The sequence below is a fragment of the Schistocerca cancellata genome, chromosome 5, assembly GCF_023864275.1.
Source record: "Schistocerca cancellata isolate TAMUIC-IGC-003103 chromosome 5, iqSchCanc2.1, whole genome shotgun sequence".
NCBI lineage: Eukaryota > Metazoa > Arthropoda > Insecta > Orthoptera > Acrididae > Schistocerca > Schistocerca cancellata.
This window is the reverse complement of record NC_064630.1, coordinates 369,960,225-369,976,822: the sequence shown is the minus strand read 5'-3', so window position 1 is coordinate 369,976,822 and position 16,598 is coordinate 369,960,225. Positions and strand designations below refer to the sequence as shown.

Below are 16,598 nucleotides of genomic sequence, written 5' to 3'. Positions count from 1 at the left end.
TCAAATTGACACTTGATAAATTTATCCTATCTTTTTAACTGTTTTTATGTAAGCCTTAATACATTGTACGTAAATGCTACCCTCAATGCATTGTGACTCCTGTTAGCTTAATTTTCTGTTGTTACTGGAATTTCTTCATATACTCTTCCTCTAACAAATAGTATGATCCACTGCAGACTTTTCATCGAATAAAGTGACAGTTATATTGTACTGTATCTCAAATACTGCAGCTATGTGATTCAGTTTTACTCCTCGCCCTCAACAACTCAGCATTTTGCATAGACACTGCCAGAGGCATACGATGAAGCAGTAGAAAAAAAAATTCTGGGAGCTGACATGGGATCAGACCTCTGGACTGTATTCCAGCAAATAATCACTTTTTCGCAAGTCAATAGAAAACACATTTTATTACAGTGTACATGAAAATAATAAATATACTATCTTTCCACTTCATACACACATCAAACGAAATAATCACACTCTAGGATTCTTAGGTTTATACAGGCACTCAAGATGGAGATATAATTTACATTCATGTTTTCATTGCTGCCAGAAGTTTTTGATGACACGCATCTGTGGATTGTTCCAGGACAGACAGTTTTGACATAAACTCTGTGTAAGCTTGTCTGTCTATTATAATCTTGTAGTTTCCTTCAGAACTATCCTCTTTCTGTCTCCTCCAGTTGCAGATATTTTTAATAAGATAATCCATCTCAGAACACAGTGCTTCCCACAAAGCCATAGGTTTTATTGTTCCCTTAGGTATAAGCAGCTCGATTGTTGTATGCACTGTTAACACACTATACAAACAATGCACTAGTAAAATGACCTGGGAAACATCTCTTGCATATACATGAAGATATGTAGTCTGACCAACTGTCCCACTAACTAACAACATTGTTCCATGAAGTTCAGAATTCTGTTTACCACTGTTCCACAGAATACCATGTGATTTTTCTTCAAAAGAGAGATCTTTCACTATAGTCTTCTTAACCTCTGCACAGCAGTTACTGAGGACAAGTGACACATGTTCACTGACTAATCTCACAGCTAGGGTATCCAAATCCTTCCCAGTACTGCAAGAAAAGGGAGCCAGATTACCAGAAACAACATCTAAAACATTCAACTGGTAATTAGGAAGAATAGTTTGATAATCTACTGATGGTAGATCCTTCACTGAATATTTTATGGTTCCAGAAATCTCAAATTTCTTCTGTTCAACAAACTTTGGCAGTGGTAAAACACCTGCAATGCAGGCCTGTTCACGTGCTGGCAATTCAGAAATCCTTTTCCACTGATTCATGGGATTCACTGGCTTGCTTAGTTTGAGAAGTTTTCCAGGTTGGGTTTCAACCTTCCTGATCTCAAAATTCATGACAAAAGAGCTATATGTTACTGGTTGCTTCCAACTATTACTCAAAACCAAATTAATATCAGTGATACATCTTTCACTGGTATTGTTGACACATGCACCAACAATCCACTTGTCATTATGAACGTAATGCCAAGTGTTTGTAACAACCAAATTGTCCAGTTCATGGTTTTTGCTGTCTACATACCCACATTTCTGTCCCACCAGAGACACCACACTTGTTTCTGTTTCAGACTCCTCAGCAAAATTAGTATTCGATGCAATGTAATATAACTTTGTTCTGAACTGCTGCTTTTCCTTAAGCCTTACTTGTGCTTCTTTGACTTTTATGGCCAATTCCTGAAGCATGCTGCTACATAAATTATGAAATTCACTAGATGTGGACGCATCTTGCTCAACAGTGTCTTCCGAAAAGTCTGTCACCACTGACGGTTCACTGTTTCCTAATTCACTTTTCTGCCATATCCCCAACTGTGGAGTGCCAGTACCCTTAAAATCACTCACTTGTACCTTATAAACATTCTTAAATGTTGTGTATAGTTGAAGTCTTCCTGTTCTTGAAATTACGATGACACTATCAGCTGATTTCAATATATAATACAAACGAGGAGGTGTGTATTTTATAAAAGGCGTTATGTATTCTACGTTGGTATTTTCTGAGTCAAAGATTCCAACAACACGTTTTTCTAAAAATTCAAAGATTTGTCCAGTGTCTGTACACACAACAACATCGGGTATTGGTCCAGTACCCTCTAAATGAATACTTTTCAGTACTGCATAACATTTAATTATAGGGCAATATGACAATGGTATAAACTCCTCAACACTTGACATTTTGTTTATGAGTGTTTTAACGACGGTTGTCATCCACTATACATCACTGACAGCCGCCCGTGAATTATGAATTACATTACTGGCGTCATTTTCCCTTTGGGAGGTTAAGACATCTCGCAACATAATACAACGAATTGACAGTTTCATATCATTTTCTTTAACGCACGGCAATATCAACAAGAAAGTCGCCACATACAAATTATATTTCTCGCGCTAATCAAAATACTCAAAGATCTTAAAAAAAAATATTCCAAATCACTTGCGTCCACGAAGGCAAGACCTTTCACACGCAACGAACTCTGCTCAAATAACTGCGCAATAGACTTGGCCACTGTTTCTATGTTTCGATACAGTGTATCGATACCTGGAACTGTTTCAGTGTTTCGGAACGGCTATGGTTCACTGTTTCGAAACAGTGGTGTTTCATTCCGCCCTTGTCTCGGATCTCGAGCCAGACACAGAAACTGTATCGTTGTTTCAAAATAAGACTGTTTCAGTCCACCTGCGCCTGGAACGGATTAATTGTATCGAAACAGTGATGTTTCATTCCGCTCTGTGTCGGACGAGATTCGGTCTCGGCACAGGTACTGAAACACAACATACCACTTCATGAAACACTTTCAAGAGTTTCGAAATCTTTTGACAAGCAATAGCATGAAGCTCAAGATATCCGAAAATAAAGCTTCGTTTCTAGCTTACTGTCCTATTCCGAAATGGCGTTTGCAAGCAATCTGTTTGACATATCACTGATAGTGTAATGGTGAACGGGAAGCATCGTAAATTCATAGTAACGGTTCGAAACACCTTGCAACACAATTTTTTTCTGTTATATTTTGTTATTTATTCGAATTATTTGGCGTTATGTTTGAGTCTATAGTCACTATGTCTATTATCCACAATGATTCCCTTTGTGCGCATGGAAATTATCAGGATGGGTATATTAGCCATAATGCCAAGACGCCTAAGTGATAGTTTCATACTTTCTGCGATATGATTAGCGCTCCCGCACCTCATTTGTGTTTATATGGACATACTTATACAGTAGACATTCAAGATGATAAAATGTGTAGGTTTATTAGATTACAAAACAAACTGTTTCACTGTTTCGAAACACCGTATCGAAACATTACATTGTACGGTTTCATTTGTTTCGAAACATTTACGTGTTTCAGTTTGCCCATCTCTACTGCGCAATGTCCAATGAGGCAATGTCTGAGCATGAAAGAAACCGCTGCACATTTGCATTCACACGACATAACATTCCAATGTACTGCTCGCCCGCCATCTGTCGGCGTGGAAAAATAATATCAGCAGCAAACGATTACGATCCCGCAACCTCATTTAATCAGAAATTCTCAAAGGAGGAAATATTATTACAGCTTGTGTTTTCAGCTTGTATTACAAAAAAAGAAAGAAAAACTGGTCAAAATGATCTAGACAGTCGCCGTTTAAGCAGAGACAGTTTTTGCACATAAATTTACTCCGCAAGATGCATGGCGAACCTGACGACTGGTGTAATGGATTTTGAAACATAATTATCTTTTAACTCTCATAACTCCTCGAAAAAAACGGAAGAAATGAAGAGCTGACGGTGGTGTTAATATTCCTGGCAAAAGGAAGAATATACAGGGACCTAGAATTTTCTACTGCAGTTTCGAAACAAATATGCGTGAAGTCATACGCAACACGTGTAATCAAAAATTCATGTTTTCATTGCTACTAATAGTTTCTGATGACATGAGTCTATAGGATATCTCCAAAACAGACAATTTTGACATAACTCTGTGAAAGTTTGCCTGTCTATCGTTATCTTGTAATTACCTTCAGAACTCTCCTCTTTCTGTCTCCTCCAGCCAGAGACATATTTTATTAAATGATCCATCTCAAAACACAGTTGTTCCCTCAAGGTGATAGGTTTTATTGTACCTTCTGGCATTACTATACGCGAACTATTACTTGGCAACATGCAGATAGTTACCATATGCAATGGCTCCAAGCACAGCATCCGCAGCCAACTACATGCCCTTACACCCACCAGCCAGCTTCACTTCATGGTGGCACATGCATTTCCTAGCCCCAGCAATGGACACTGACCTTCAGCAGCTCATGCACAACTTGGTCGCCTAGCTGGCAGCACTCAGCACACAAGTCGACTGGCTGAAACCGCTCACGGCAAGAGAGCAGCAGGCATCACAGCAGCAACAGACCAGGCTATGGGCAATGTGGCTCACACGGCTGGCACCTCAGAAACAGCTGCTCTAAAGGTACCCCACTGACATCAGAGCAGAGTCCAGACAGGTCTGATGATATCACACCCGCTTCGGCAGTGAAGTGACTAAGTACTGCCGGCCGTGGTGGCCGAGCGGTTCTAGGTGCTTCAGTCCGGAAGCGCGCGACTACTCCGGTCGCCTTGGGCATGGATGTGTGTGATGTCCTTAGGTTAGTTAGGTTTAAGTAGTTCTAAGTTCTAGGGCACTGATAACCTCAGATGTTAAGTCCCATAGTACTCAGAGCCATTTGAACAATTTTTTGACTAAGCACTGCGCTCCTAGCTCGTATCCAATCGCCAGCTGTGACTGGACCTAGATGCTATTGGCTGCAGTGTTATACTGAAGTGTCTTTTTGTGGCAGAACGAAGTGGGGGCATGAGGTACCTGGTAGAATTTATTGATTTTTCCCAGAACCGTGTGAAAAGATCATGGGAAGTCCGAAACACTGTGCCTCACTGCAGCAACCAATTCGACCATAAAAACATACAGCACTCATCATCAGAATGTAGATCTTGGACCGTACTGCACATTCACATGAAGGTTCACCATGGCCGATGTCAACGAGCTGATCCTGGGTACAGATTTCCTCAGACACTACCAGTTGCTTGCAGATATCGCAAATGTCCAGTTGATTGACACTACAATGAGTCTGAAGATAGCTCATGGTCTTCCGCCTTACATTTGATGCCCAAAAAGGACAATTCACAGCGCCCATGCAGGGACTACCACATGCTAAATTCAAGCACAGTGCCAGACAGAAATCCAGTGTCACAGTAGCTGGACTTCAACTATACCTTGGCAGGTGCAACTGTGTTTAGTAAAAACGACTGTATGAAAGCATACATACAGATCCCCGTGGCACCCGAGGACATAGAAAAATCATGATTACCATTCCCTTCGGGGTCCTTGAGAGAATGTTCATGAGGTTTGGCCTTAGGAATGCTGCCCAGACTTGTCAGTATTTCCTGGATAGCATATTGTGAGGGTTACCATGCTGCTTAGCATACCTGGACGGCATCCTCATGTTCTCAAAGATGTCTGAACTACACAGCAGTCACCTGACTACGGTTTTCTGGCGCCTCAGTGAGGCTGAAACAGTGATCAATCCATTGAAATGTGTATTATGGGTTAGGGAGAGTGATGTTCTCAGTCACCTAATCACCCCTACCAAATCCACACCTCTGCTGGACAAAGTTCAGGCGATCCTGAACATGCCACACCAACTTCTACTGGTGTCATGTACACGCCAACTTCTACTGGCGCCATGTGCATAATGCTGCTTTGTGCTCAAACCCCTGACTGCTGCGCAACAAGGTAGGGGTTCCAGTACCTGGACTCACAAAATGGAGAGAAGTTTTACTGTGACTATACAGTGTCTCACCAAAGTGGCACTGATCCTCATCCAATATATAATGCAGAGTTAGGCGTTGGCCTGGTTGCCAGCCAGACCACTATCAGCACAGCACTTCAACAATGCACTGAAGGCAACAAGCAACCACTCGGCTTCTTCTCACCAAAGTTGTCAGCAGTGGTGCACTCTTGGAGCACATACGACCCTGAACCGCTCACCGTGTATCAGGCAGTGAAACACTTCCGTTCATCAGTAGAACCCCGCACCTTCATTTTCTTCACTGACCATAAACCTATAACACACACTTTCTGGACCAACAAAGCAAGTGTTCAACCCACCAAGAACAGCAGTTGGAGTACGTGTGTCATCTGACACATCTGAAGGATGGACAACGTCATCACTGACTGCTTGTACGATGATTATGCAGTCCTCTCCTTCCTGGTGAATATCAATGACATCACACAAGAATAGGAGGGCAACAGAGAACTGGACATGATTCCTCCAGCAGCCTACATCTACAACTGGTGCCCATCCCTGGCTTCTCATGGAAGATTTGGTGTGACGTTACAACAGGCATGCATCACCTGTTTCTCCCAAAAAAATTTCGGCGCAGCACTTTCAACTCTGTCCGTGGACTATCGCAACGAGTGCAGACACCACAGTGTCACTCATGGTGGCATGTTTCATCTGGCCCTGGTTCAAGAAGGATTGTTGTCAGTGGGCACGTGACTGTGTGGGCCAGTGCGCCGAAGTCGGGAGACACACCCACGTGCTCATCAGCACCTACACTGACATGATAAGCTGCTTCAGTCATGTCCACACAGACATAGTAGACCAACTTCCTCTGTCCCAAGGCAAACACTACCTCCTTAGAATGGTGGAATGCTTCACCCACTAGCCAGAGGCAACACACATAGTGGACATCGCTGCTGAGATGGCTGCTACTGCCCTTGTGGACACCTGGGTGGCACACTTCAGCTGCCCCAACCACGTAACTATGGATTGTGGCTGCCAGTTCGACTACGTGCTGTTCAGACACATCACCTGACTGTGTGGCATGCAGCTTCACTACATGACAAGCTTCTGTCAGGCAGCTTCATCGGACGCTGAAGGTGTCCCTGACATGCCAAAACACTGCCCAGATGGAAGCACCACTGCTCATACCCTTGGTCTGTGAGTGACACCGAAAGAAGAGGTCAATGTCTCATCTACAGACCTCGTTTATGGTCAGTCGCTCACCATCACCTGAGAATCCATGGAGGAAGTACTGCCCTCACATGACACCTCGGCCTCCCCACTAGCAGAATATCTGTGCAGTCACATGACTAGCCTCTGACCACACCCAGCAATGCAACATGGCACTGGCTAAGGCTTTGTCCACACAGACTTACAGCACTGAATGCATGCAATGCTGCAAACAGACACTGTATAGCCACCACTTTGACTGCCCTCCTCAGGACTGCACCCTGTGAAAACCCACAGTGAGAAGACATTGGAGATTGAGTGTAATGGTAGGCCGGCTAAAATTTTGGTTGGTAGGGTCAAACCAGTGTACATCTACACAGAGCCCACATTGTGCACTTCTTCCACCCCGTGGAGGGCTAAGTAACAGATGACACTCCACAAGCAACCAGCCAGGCAGTGCCTACCCCAGCTGTTGTCGGTGACTCAAGCATGCTGCCATTTATCATCAAGCAGCCACATGTGCCGCAGCCTACCCGCACCCCACACAGATAGCCACCCAGACCGTGCCCTACACATGAACTCCTTCCAGCACCAACACAGTGGCCAGCAGATTATGTCACGTGTGTCGGCCGCAGTGTTCGTTTCAAACTCCCATGCTGCATCATATTGGCAGCAGCCCGCATGCACACTGCCTGCTGCCTGCAATTGAGACCCTGTCTCAGATGGGTCCCTCATTAGCTGACAACAAATCACCAGTCAAGTTCCAAACACTGCTACTCATCTCACTGGCTGTTTGGCTGCTGCGGCTCCCAGAATCACCATCACATCTCTGTGCCTCCATCATGTCAGGTGTTGAGGCTGGATTGAGTCCCGTGCTGGTTCCCTCATCATGTCCCCATTGAGCTACAGACACCGCCACAGTTCCGGAAGCCACATTTGAGCCCTAATGACACTGCACTCATGTGTGTTAAACTTTCCGTAGTCTCCACTGCTGTGAGCACTGGCCCCAGATCAAGTACCATGTCATGCTTCCATACCAACTTTGTCAAACAAAAACAAAAGCATTTTATGAGCATTATGTCTCTGTGAATGTTACATTTAGTTTTATCTCACAGTTAAGGATACCTTGTTTAGTTGCGTATGAATTCAACAATATCAGAGAAGGAAAGTTGCTACTCACTATATAGCGGAGATGCTGAGTCATGATAAGCACAACATAAAGACTGACACAATTATAGCTTTCAGCCATTAAGGCCTTTGTCAGCTGTAGACACAGATACACACACGCATACACACACTCACGCAAACACAACTTGCACACACGTCTGCAGTCTCAGAGAGCTGAAACCAGTGAGTGTGTGTGTCATGTGTGTCTACTGCTGACAAAGGCCTTAATGGCTGAAAGCTATAATTGTGTGAATCTTTTTGTTGTGCCTATCGCGACTCAGCATCTTTGCTATATGGTGAGTAGCAACTTTCCTTCTCTGGTATTGTTACATTCCATCCTGGATTTTCCATTGTTTGATTTTTGTATATGAATTCAGTGTTATGAACAGCATGTCCTCACCAAAGCTTCATTTCTTATCCTTCATAGCAGTAAACCAGAGTTTGTTTGTGCATCAGTGTTCTCTGAGCACGCTAGATCTGCAGCCACTCATTGCCACAGACAGTTCCTGCATATCACCTCTGGGTACTGTTGTTTTAGGAGGCCACACAGGAACACACATTGCTGTGCATCCTACCAGCCACTCATAGTGTCACACATGACTCTTTTCGCACTTGCGCTGATGTCGCGCACTGCTGCCACTGCACTTGTATGGATGTCTCCACAAGCATTCGAAGCACATAAGTATGTTGGCCACAGATGGAACATTTTTGCCTGTTATGCCTACTGAGCTCTGCTCCTCAAGGGAGTATCTATGTGGCAGCCTTGGGCAGCAGCACAGCAATTGTAGATGACACAGTCAATGGGCTAACATTCATCTGCATGTGCACCCCTGCAAGACTACAGTTAGGCCAAAGCACAGCAACAATGCAGTGCAGACGGGCACAGAGGACACAAAGAGCACCATCAGTGCAAGCCAGCTGCTGTTACTCAATGGGCGGCTGCATCATTCTGTGGTCTCCCTAGCCATGGTCCACATGGGTTGAGCACTACGCGTGCTCCCCACCATTGCACATGCAAATCTGACAGCTGACACTTGTTTGCTATGTTTTCCACACCTCTGAATTAAATGGCATCCCTGAGATGAGAGAACATTTCCACACTCAGCTGGACATGCATCCATTGTCTTCTGTGGCAACGAGTCTGTACTGTGTACTCAATCGGTGAGGAGTGTATACCCTACGGTATCAGAGGTCGAGCCATTCACCATGGTCACATGATCACCCACTTGGACATTTCCAGTGTAATTATTATAACTTTTTGGTGTATCTATATATATTGCTATGAATAAATGTGTTGTTCACTAAATACAGATGGTTATGTGTATTTAATTACCATTACCCATGTCTACAGTGTCTACAGCTTGGACTTAATGCATGGGCATGGCAGTAAGCCAGCCAACAGTATGACAGGTTTGAAAGTGGCAAAGAACCACGTGTTGCTCGATTCAAGATCTCTTACTCATCAAACAACAAATACCTGATCCTTTAACTAATTTCCACATGATGTCTCTGTTGTCATGTGCAATCACAGATGCATTGGAATAAATGGGTTTGCACAAAAATTTGGAAAGAACGCATGTACGCATGGGCATTCCCACGTTGCCTCAGGGTGCAAACAGTCTGCTATGAATTCCCTTCTTTGCTTGGGAGCTTCTGTTGCATTTATTGTGATGAAAAGGTGACAGAAAAAGAAAACACAAAAGCAACTGTAGGTAAAGAACTATCTAAATAACAGAGGTGTGAGAAATATGAAGTGTTGACAATGTTTCTTTTGCAAATTTCAAAGGAGGCCACAGTGATATTTTAGATTTTCTGCTTGGGAAACTTTAGCAGTTAGGCTGGCAATAAAATTTCGTTAGCTAGTAAATGGCACCTTATATACCAGTTTGAACTATTCATTTCTCATTTCAAAACAAAGCATTTCAGTGATTATTCCTGAAACTGAGAAATATCGAAGTGAGGTTCTTAGTCGTTGCATGTAAGTTAATTAACCTCCAATGCTTCAGCTATATTTTACTTATTTACACAGCTTTAGTCATGAAAGATGATATGTAGATCAACATCGTCACACTTGACAAATTTGGGAATTTCATAGATGCCAGAATCAATGAGAATGCAGATTGTATTTTTCATTTTGTATTTATTACATCATCAATGTACTTCATTTCAATTTTTAGTAATTTTTTGAAGAGTTAAACATACCCCATCACTTTTTTTGTTCAAGTATCAGGCTCTCCAGTTATTATGCTTTTAAGTCACCATAGCATGAATATTCGTGCACAGTATTCATACAAGCTTGCACTTTTCATTAATTTTTGGTTTATTATTCTCAGTTTTTGCCTTCTAAACTTATGGTATCTCATTCTTTACAAGAATATAATTGGAAACCTTTTATATAATGCGTAACAATCATGGCAACAGATCTTGAACTTTTATTCAAAAAATATTCAGAAGGGGCACTCATAAGATTTTCTTCTTTGTAATCATCTATAAACCAAGTACGCTACTTCCTTCAGAGTCAGCAGACATTATTGCACATAATTTGCTTCACAGCATAACCTCAAAACATTACACAATCAAATGAACATGGGCATCAGCTACCCATCGTCTGCTAAAAAGTGCAAAGATTCTCACTGCAGGTGGGTAGCAATGCACTTTGCACACAGCCTCCATTTCCAGAAAATTAAGCATGCACAAATGCATGTGCATAGTTGTGCTGTTGGAAATTTATACGCACGTGCAAAGCTGAATACAAAAAAGGTACCATGTGGAGGCATCATTATTTTGTTATATGTACAAGTATCCTAACAATTTAGTTAAATGTTTTGCACTAATATTTTCACTGAATGAGACTGCAGCAGTTTTTGTGTTTTTATTACACTCTTGAACTCATTTACAGTTACTACCAGCCTCAAAATATCCTCTAGCGAATAGTTTTGCAATCTGGAATGCTTATCACTCACGTCTGACACAATATTTCTGCAGACAACTAAGTAAATATAAAATGACATGTGTGAATATATCTAGAGTGCTCTTCAGTAGTTGTCAACTTAACAGGACAGGAACACTATTTGGGAAATAACTAACCAGGAAATAAAATGGCAGAATACAATGTGCACTCCAAGTTAATCTGTGGTTAACCTATTCCTTGGTTATCTATCCCTGTATTTATCCAGAGATTGTACTACCGACACTTTTCGGTCAATGCAGGGACGGTTATTACTGTTTATGGGTGATACTAGACTTGTCGCCTGATGACATCCCATATGTGCTCGACTGGAGACAGATTTGCTGATCAATCAGGCCAAGGCAACATGTTGACATTTTGTAGAGCATGTTGGGTTACAATAGTAGTGTGTGGGCGAGTGTTATCCTGTTGGCAAACACCCCTTAGAATGCTGTTCCTGAATGGCAGTACAACAGGTTGAATCACTGGACTGAAGCATAAATTTGCGGTCAGGATGCATGGGGTAAGCATGGGCATGCTCCAGCTGTAATACAAAATTGCACTCCAGGCCAGTGTATTTAGAATGCAGGCAGGTTGGTTACAGACCCTCAACTGACCTCCTCCTACCAAAACACACAGCCACATAGCTTACACCGAGGCAGAACCAACTTTCATCAGAAAACACGATAGACCTTCACCCATCCTCCAATGATTCTCACTTGACACCATTGAAGTTCCAAGTGACAGTGGTTTGGTGATGGTGGAATGCACGTTATAGGGTGTCTGGCTCAGAGCTGTTCTTGAAGTAACTGATTTGTAACTGTTTGTTGTATCAATGTGATGCCAGCTGCTACTCAAACTGCTGCTTCAGATGCAGTGAAATGCGGCAGAGCCATATGCTGAAAATGATGTTCTTCCATCGCGGAAGTAGTGACCTACTGAAGCCCAGTCTTTCTGATACCATACATTCTCATAACCACCACTGCCAGCAATCATGTACAGCAGCTACATACCTGCCAAGTCTTTCCGCAATCTTGCAGAAATAATATTCAGATTCTTGTAGTTCTATTACACGACCTTGTTCAAACTCAGTGAGGTGCTGATATTGGCGTCTTTGTCACTTTAAAGTCATTCTTGACTAATATCAATTCACCATGACCAGTCTCAAAGGTAATTAGCGCTCATGAGTTAAAGCGCGTATTTAAAGCAAACCTGATGTGCATCCTCATGGTGGCACTACTAGTGCCAATCATATGCGACCAGTGTGAAATTTGAATAGCCATAATTGTGCAGATCTAGAAACATGCTTTTGAAGTTTCTTTTATGTTGCCCAACTCCTTCCTGGTGTTATAATTTTTTTCTTCAGTGTATATATTAATCACTTGCCACTCTGTATTCACGAAACTGCAAAGCTAATTCTTTGTGCTCTATGTAAAAGTGTGGTAATCACACTCATAAACAAGAATTAGCTGTGGAAATTGTAAATATTGTCGTTCAGGAAATTATTAAGTAGCTCTCTACAAATTGACTCACATTAAATTTTGATAAACCCAGTATATGCAATTCTGTACAGTATATGGCATAACACAATTAATAAATATAGACTTGGAACAGATGCTTGTTTCAAAATTTTTGGATGTGTGTATTAATAAGAGATTGAATTGGAAGAAACACATTTATGATCTACTGAAATGCTTGAATTCAGCTTCTTATGGTGTTAGGAATTGTAAATTTTGGCATTGAACATATCAGTAAATGAATGTCATTCTTTGGTAAATTATAGTCTGACAACACGGGCCTACCATGTTTTATCAATTTCCTTGGTTGATGTGTATGACAGATATAGTGTGTGCACAGCTTTTTATACCTCTGCACACCTCACTTTCCTCTTGGTATTGTTAATATATATCAATAAAAGAACAAAAAATTTTGGACTACAAGTTCTAGGAGTTATTTTGGTACTGTTACTGTTCTGCATAATACCAAAAACTTAATGACTTAACAGATTAATTTCAACTTGGAACTACATAGATCAACTTTCCTGAACTTTAATATTTAAGAACGTGAATTAAGAGTGATTCAGTGCATAACACAGCATAAGACTTGTCATACTGGTTTAAGATCATAATGCATGTTGTGATTGCTCTCTCCACCTAGCTCAGACACGATTCTCACACAGTTAACTGATTGCATGTTCCATACATAATTTTAACAATTCTTTTATTGAAATTATGTGGAATGAGCCAGTTGACAAGATATATATACATGTTTAGTATTAATATTAATGAATAAATTATTTTTTTGTCCTACTCCAGCAACCACTCTTAAAAGCAAGTGTGTTTTTTTTCTTTTTCTTTATAGGCTACCAATTTTTAAACAGAAATTTGTGTATAAACTAGAAGGATCTGTCCAGAACAAATGATTAAGGTAGATCCAAAACTTGATTCGCTGTTTGTGAGACATTTTATGTTTAGTGTTGTGAATTGGCAGGAGCCAATTCACGGAGTTTGGAGGAAGCCGAAATGCACGCTATAAGCTCATGCAGGATGGCGTGAGGTCTGGAACAGTTAAAGGAGTTGAGTCTAGTAAATAAAGTACATAATTGCTTGAATACTTAACTTTAATCCATAATTGTAGAACATCGCTCTTGATGATACATAATTTGAATCTCAATATAAACGGGTAATGGCGCCTTGCTAGGTCGTAGCAAATGACATAGCTGAAGGCTATGCTAACTATCGTCTTGGCAAATGAGAGCGTATTTGTCAATGTAGCATCGCTAGCAAAGTCTGCTGTACAACTGGGGTGAGTGCTAGTACGTCTCACTAGACCTGCCGTGTGGCGGCGCTCGGTCTGCCATCACTGACAGTGGCGACACGCGGGTCCATCGTATACTAGCGGACCGTGGCCGATTTAAAAGCTACCACCTAGCAAGAGTGGTGTCTGGCAGTGACACCACATTTAGACCCAAGTGAATCCAGAACATTATATAATTTGTTTCATTATGGATACAGATGATACAGTCACATCAATCACCCACATTAATCAGCCACATTACTGTGACTGTACCACCTACATATGCAATGACACAAGTTAATTAACTGGTTAATAAAATTTTTGTGATCCATGACTGTGTTTATAACAAAATAATTTTTTTCTGGTTCACTGTGAAACCTTATTGTGAATACATTGCAACTCGTGAATAAATATTACACCAACAAATATAAGAATAAAAGAGGTAAGCAATAATGCAAAATCTTAGAGAGAGAGAGAGAGAGAGAGAGAGAGAGAGAGAGAGAGAGAGACAGCAAGACACAGGGTAGGATGAAATTGAAACAATGTGTTGTTGCCTATATAACTGCATTTAATTGAGTCAGTTTTTGTTGGCACAATGTATATACAAATTTTCATGACACTACTTCATTGTCATCTGTCACAACATTTCTCGCATCATAATACACCTATTGTGTACATCAGGATGTACATAACTGCTCTGGAAAAGATTTGTAGAACTAAAAGAGAAATAACAGTGCAGGGAACACTGTTCTGATCAACTATAACACTGGTCTTGTTCTAAGTGCTTTGTGGAGGTATTTTATGACCATTATATAAGTGCAAGAAGGGGGTGTATAAGATTAAAAAGGTAGCTTGATTGAGAACTGTAATCAGAGACAGATTGAAGGTAACATGTTTACACACTGATGCCAAATTTCTTGATTTTAATTACATCAAGTTACTCAAAAATGACATCCTTATGATAGACCTTTGAGGCATCAGTGTATCTAAGTATAGCACTCTCTTTGTATGCCAATAGTAATACAAAAACTGCCAAATACAGAATGAAATTCAACATGGCATAAAAATCAATTTTGGATTGACAACTGGCACTACAGCTGACCAAGCAACGAAAGAGATATGATATGCATTCAGGCAGTGTGAAAAGTTCCAGTGGCTTGACAACTGTTCATCACCAAGCATGCACAATACTGCCAGTTTGCTAACACATAAAGTTCATTCAAGTAACAATGACAATCAATCATGATCATGTGAATGTGTTCAGTTGAAACTTTCTTGCAGTTCCAGTGTGTCATGACTATCTGAAAGCTGTCTGAGTACCAGCCAATGGATGGTCATGACTAGTCTCGACTGGTCACATGAATTTCATCTGACATTTCCAAAGCATTTTATAATGTTATTCCAAAGAAAAAGACAACACATCTGCATAACATTTTTTTATTCAGTCTGGTGGTATTCTTGTTGAAGAAAGCAACTGCTAGGTTCCTATTGGCCTTTTAAAGGGACAGTACATGTCACCCTTGTGAAAATTTAATACACCACAGTGCACTTCTATTGCCTTAAGAGGTTTTTTTTAGCAGAAATATACTGTGTATATGGATCCTAGAGTATGGAAAATGAATAATTTTTCCCTCTTCTATAAAATGGCCAGCTGACAGCTGACAGTTGTGGCTCACGTACTACAATTATTGCTGTAGTTAAATGTACACATTAACTTGGTTCACTTAAGCTGCATACCAGATTTGCAACCACTGCTGGCAATGAGCACACAAAGCATCATCTGCTCAAAATGGATGGATGTACAAACATGCATATTTAATACTCATTTTTAAAGCAACAGAAGTGCACACAAATATGAAATACTTGCTTCATGTTTTGCTCAGAAATAATAATATTACACTGCTGCTGCAAAAGACCTGCCATTGTAATGATAAAATTTTGAAAGACAAGCATGTGACAATGTACTTCTCCGTAGCATACTGATGTATGGTCTTGACCATTAAAACTGATGTTACATTAATTGTTTCTAGCTTTCTAAATACAAATAACTTTTTTGTATGAAATTAATTCATTGATACTAGCCTGGAACACCAAAGGTCATTAATATAATTAATGAAACTAACACTAACTGTATGTTTGTACATTGGATACATAGCAGCCATTGCCTACCACCTCAACCAGTGACAGTTTTTCTTGAAATTAGATAATTTCCAGCATCTCTAATGTTTGGGCATTTACTACATTGTTGTTTATCAGCAATTACATCAATCATCAGATAATTAGTACCAATTAGCATCATAATTATGCATTACTAAAACTGATGAGACAATCTTATCAAATTTGTCAGAATATGCATATAATAAAAATATGTAAAACATAATGTGATGTTAATGAGGAAAGAGGTAAGTGACAGTATTAATTTAGAACTACTTCAATTAACATTTTGTATCAATGCTGCTCATTGAATTATACGACTGCTTCAAGCAGTGACAACCACAAATTGTGAGTAGAAACATTTGAGCAATGACAAATAGAATAAAAGTGTCAACTAGTGCTACCAGTGGTCAAACAGCAAAACATACTGAATATGAGATTTGATAATGTAATGCTATTATGACGATCAAGATGATCTTGAAGCTGCGCATGTGCAGTAGAGACAGTTTGCAAACAGTGATG

At 40.7% G+C, this 16,598-nt stretch overlaps 2 protein-coding genes across 2 annotated transcripts in view; both read right to left on the bottom strand.

The window, feature by feature from the left end:
* Positions 1 to 16,598, bottom strand: part of LOC126188543 (neurogenic locus notch homolog protein 3-like) — a 136,666-nt gene that overhangs the window by 50,514 nt on the left and 69,554 nt on the right. The gene's annotated exons all lie outside the window — the stretch shown is intronic.
* Positions 389 to 2,520, bottom strand: LOC126187622 (uncharacterized). Its single transcript, XM_049928816.1, has one exon. The coding sequence runs from the start codon at positions 2,237 to 2,239 to the stop codon at positions 533 to 535; it is 1,707 nt and encodes a 568-aa protein (XP_049784773.1). The 5' UTR covers positions 2,240 to 2,520; the 3' UTR covers positions 389 to 532.

Excerpts from the sequence above, each read along its gene's own strand:
- LOC126187622 (XM_049928816.1), bottom strand. The coding sequence starts at position 2,239 with ATGACAACCGTCGTTAAAACACTCATAAACAAAATGTCAAGTGTTGAG.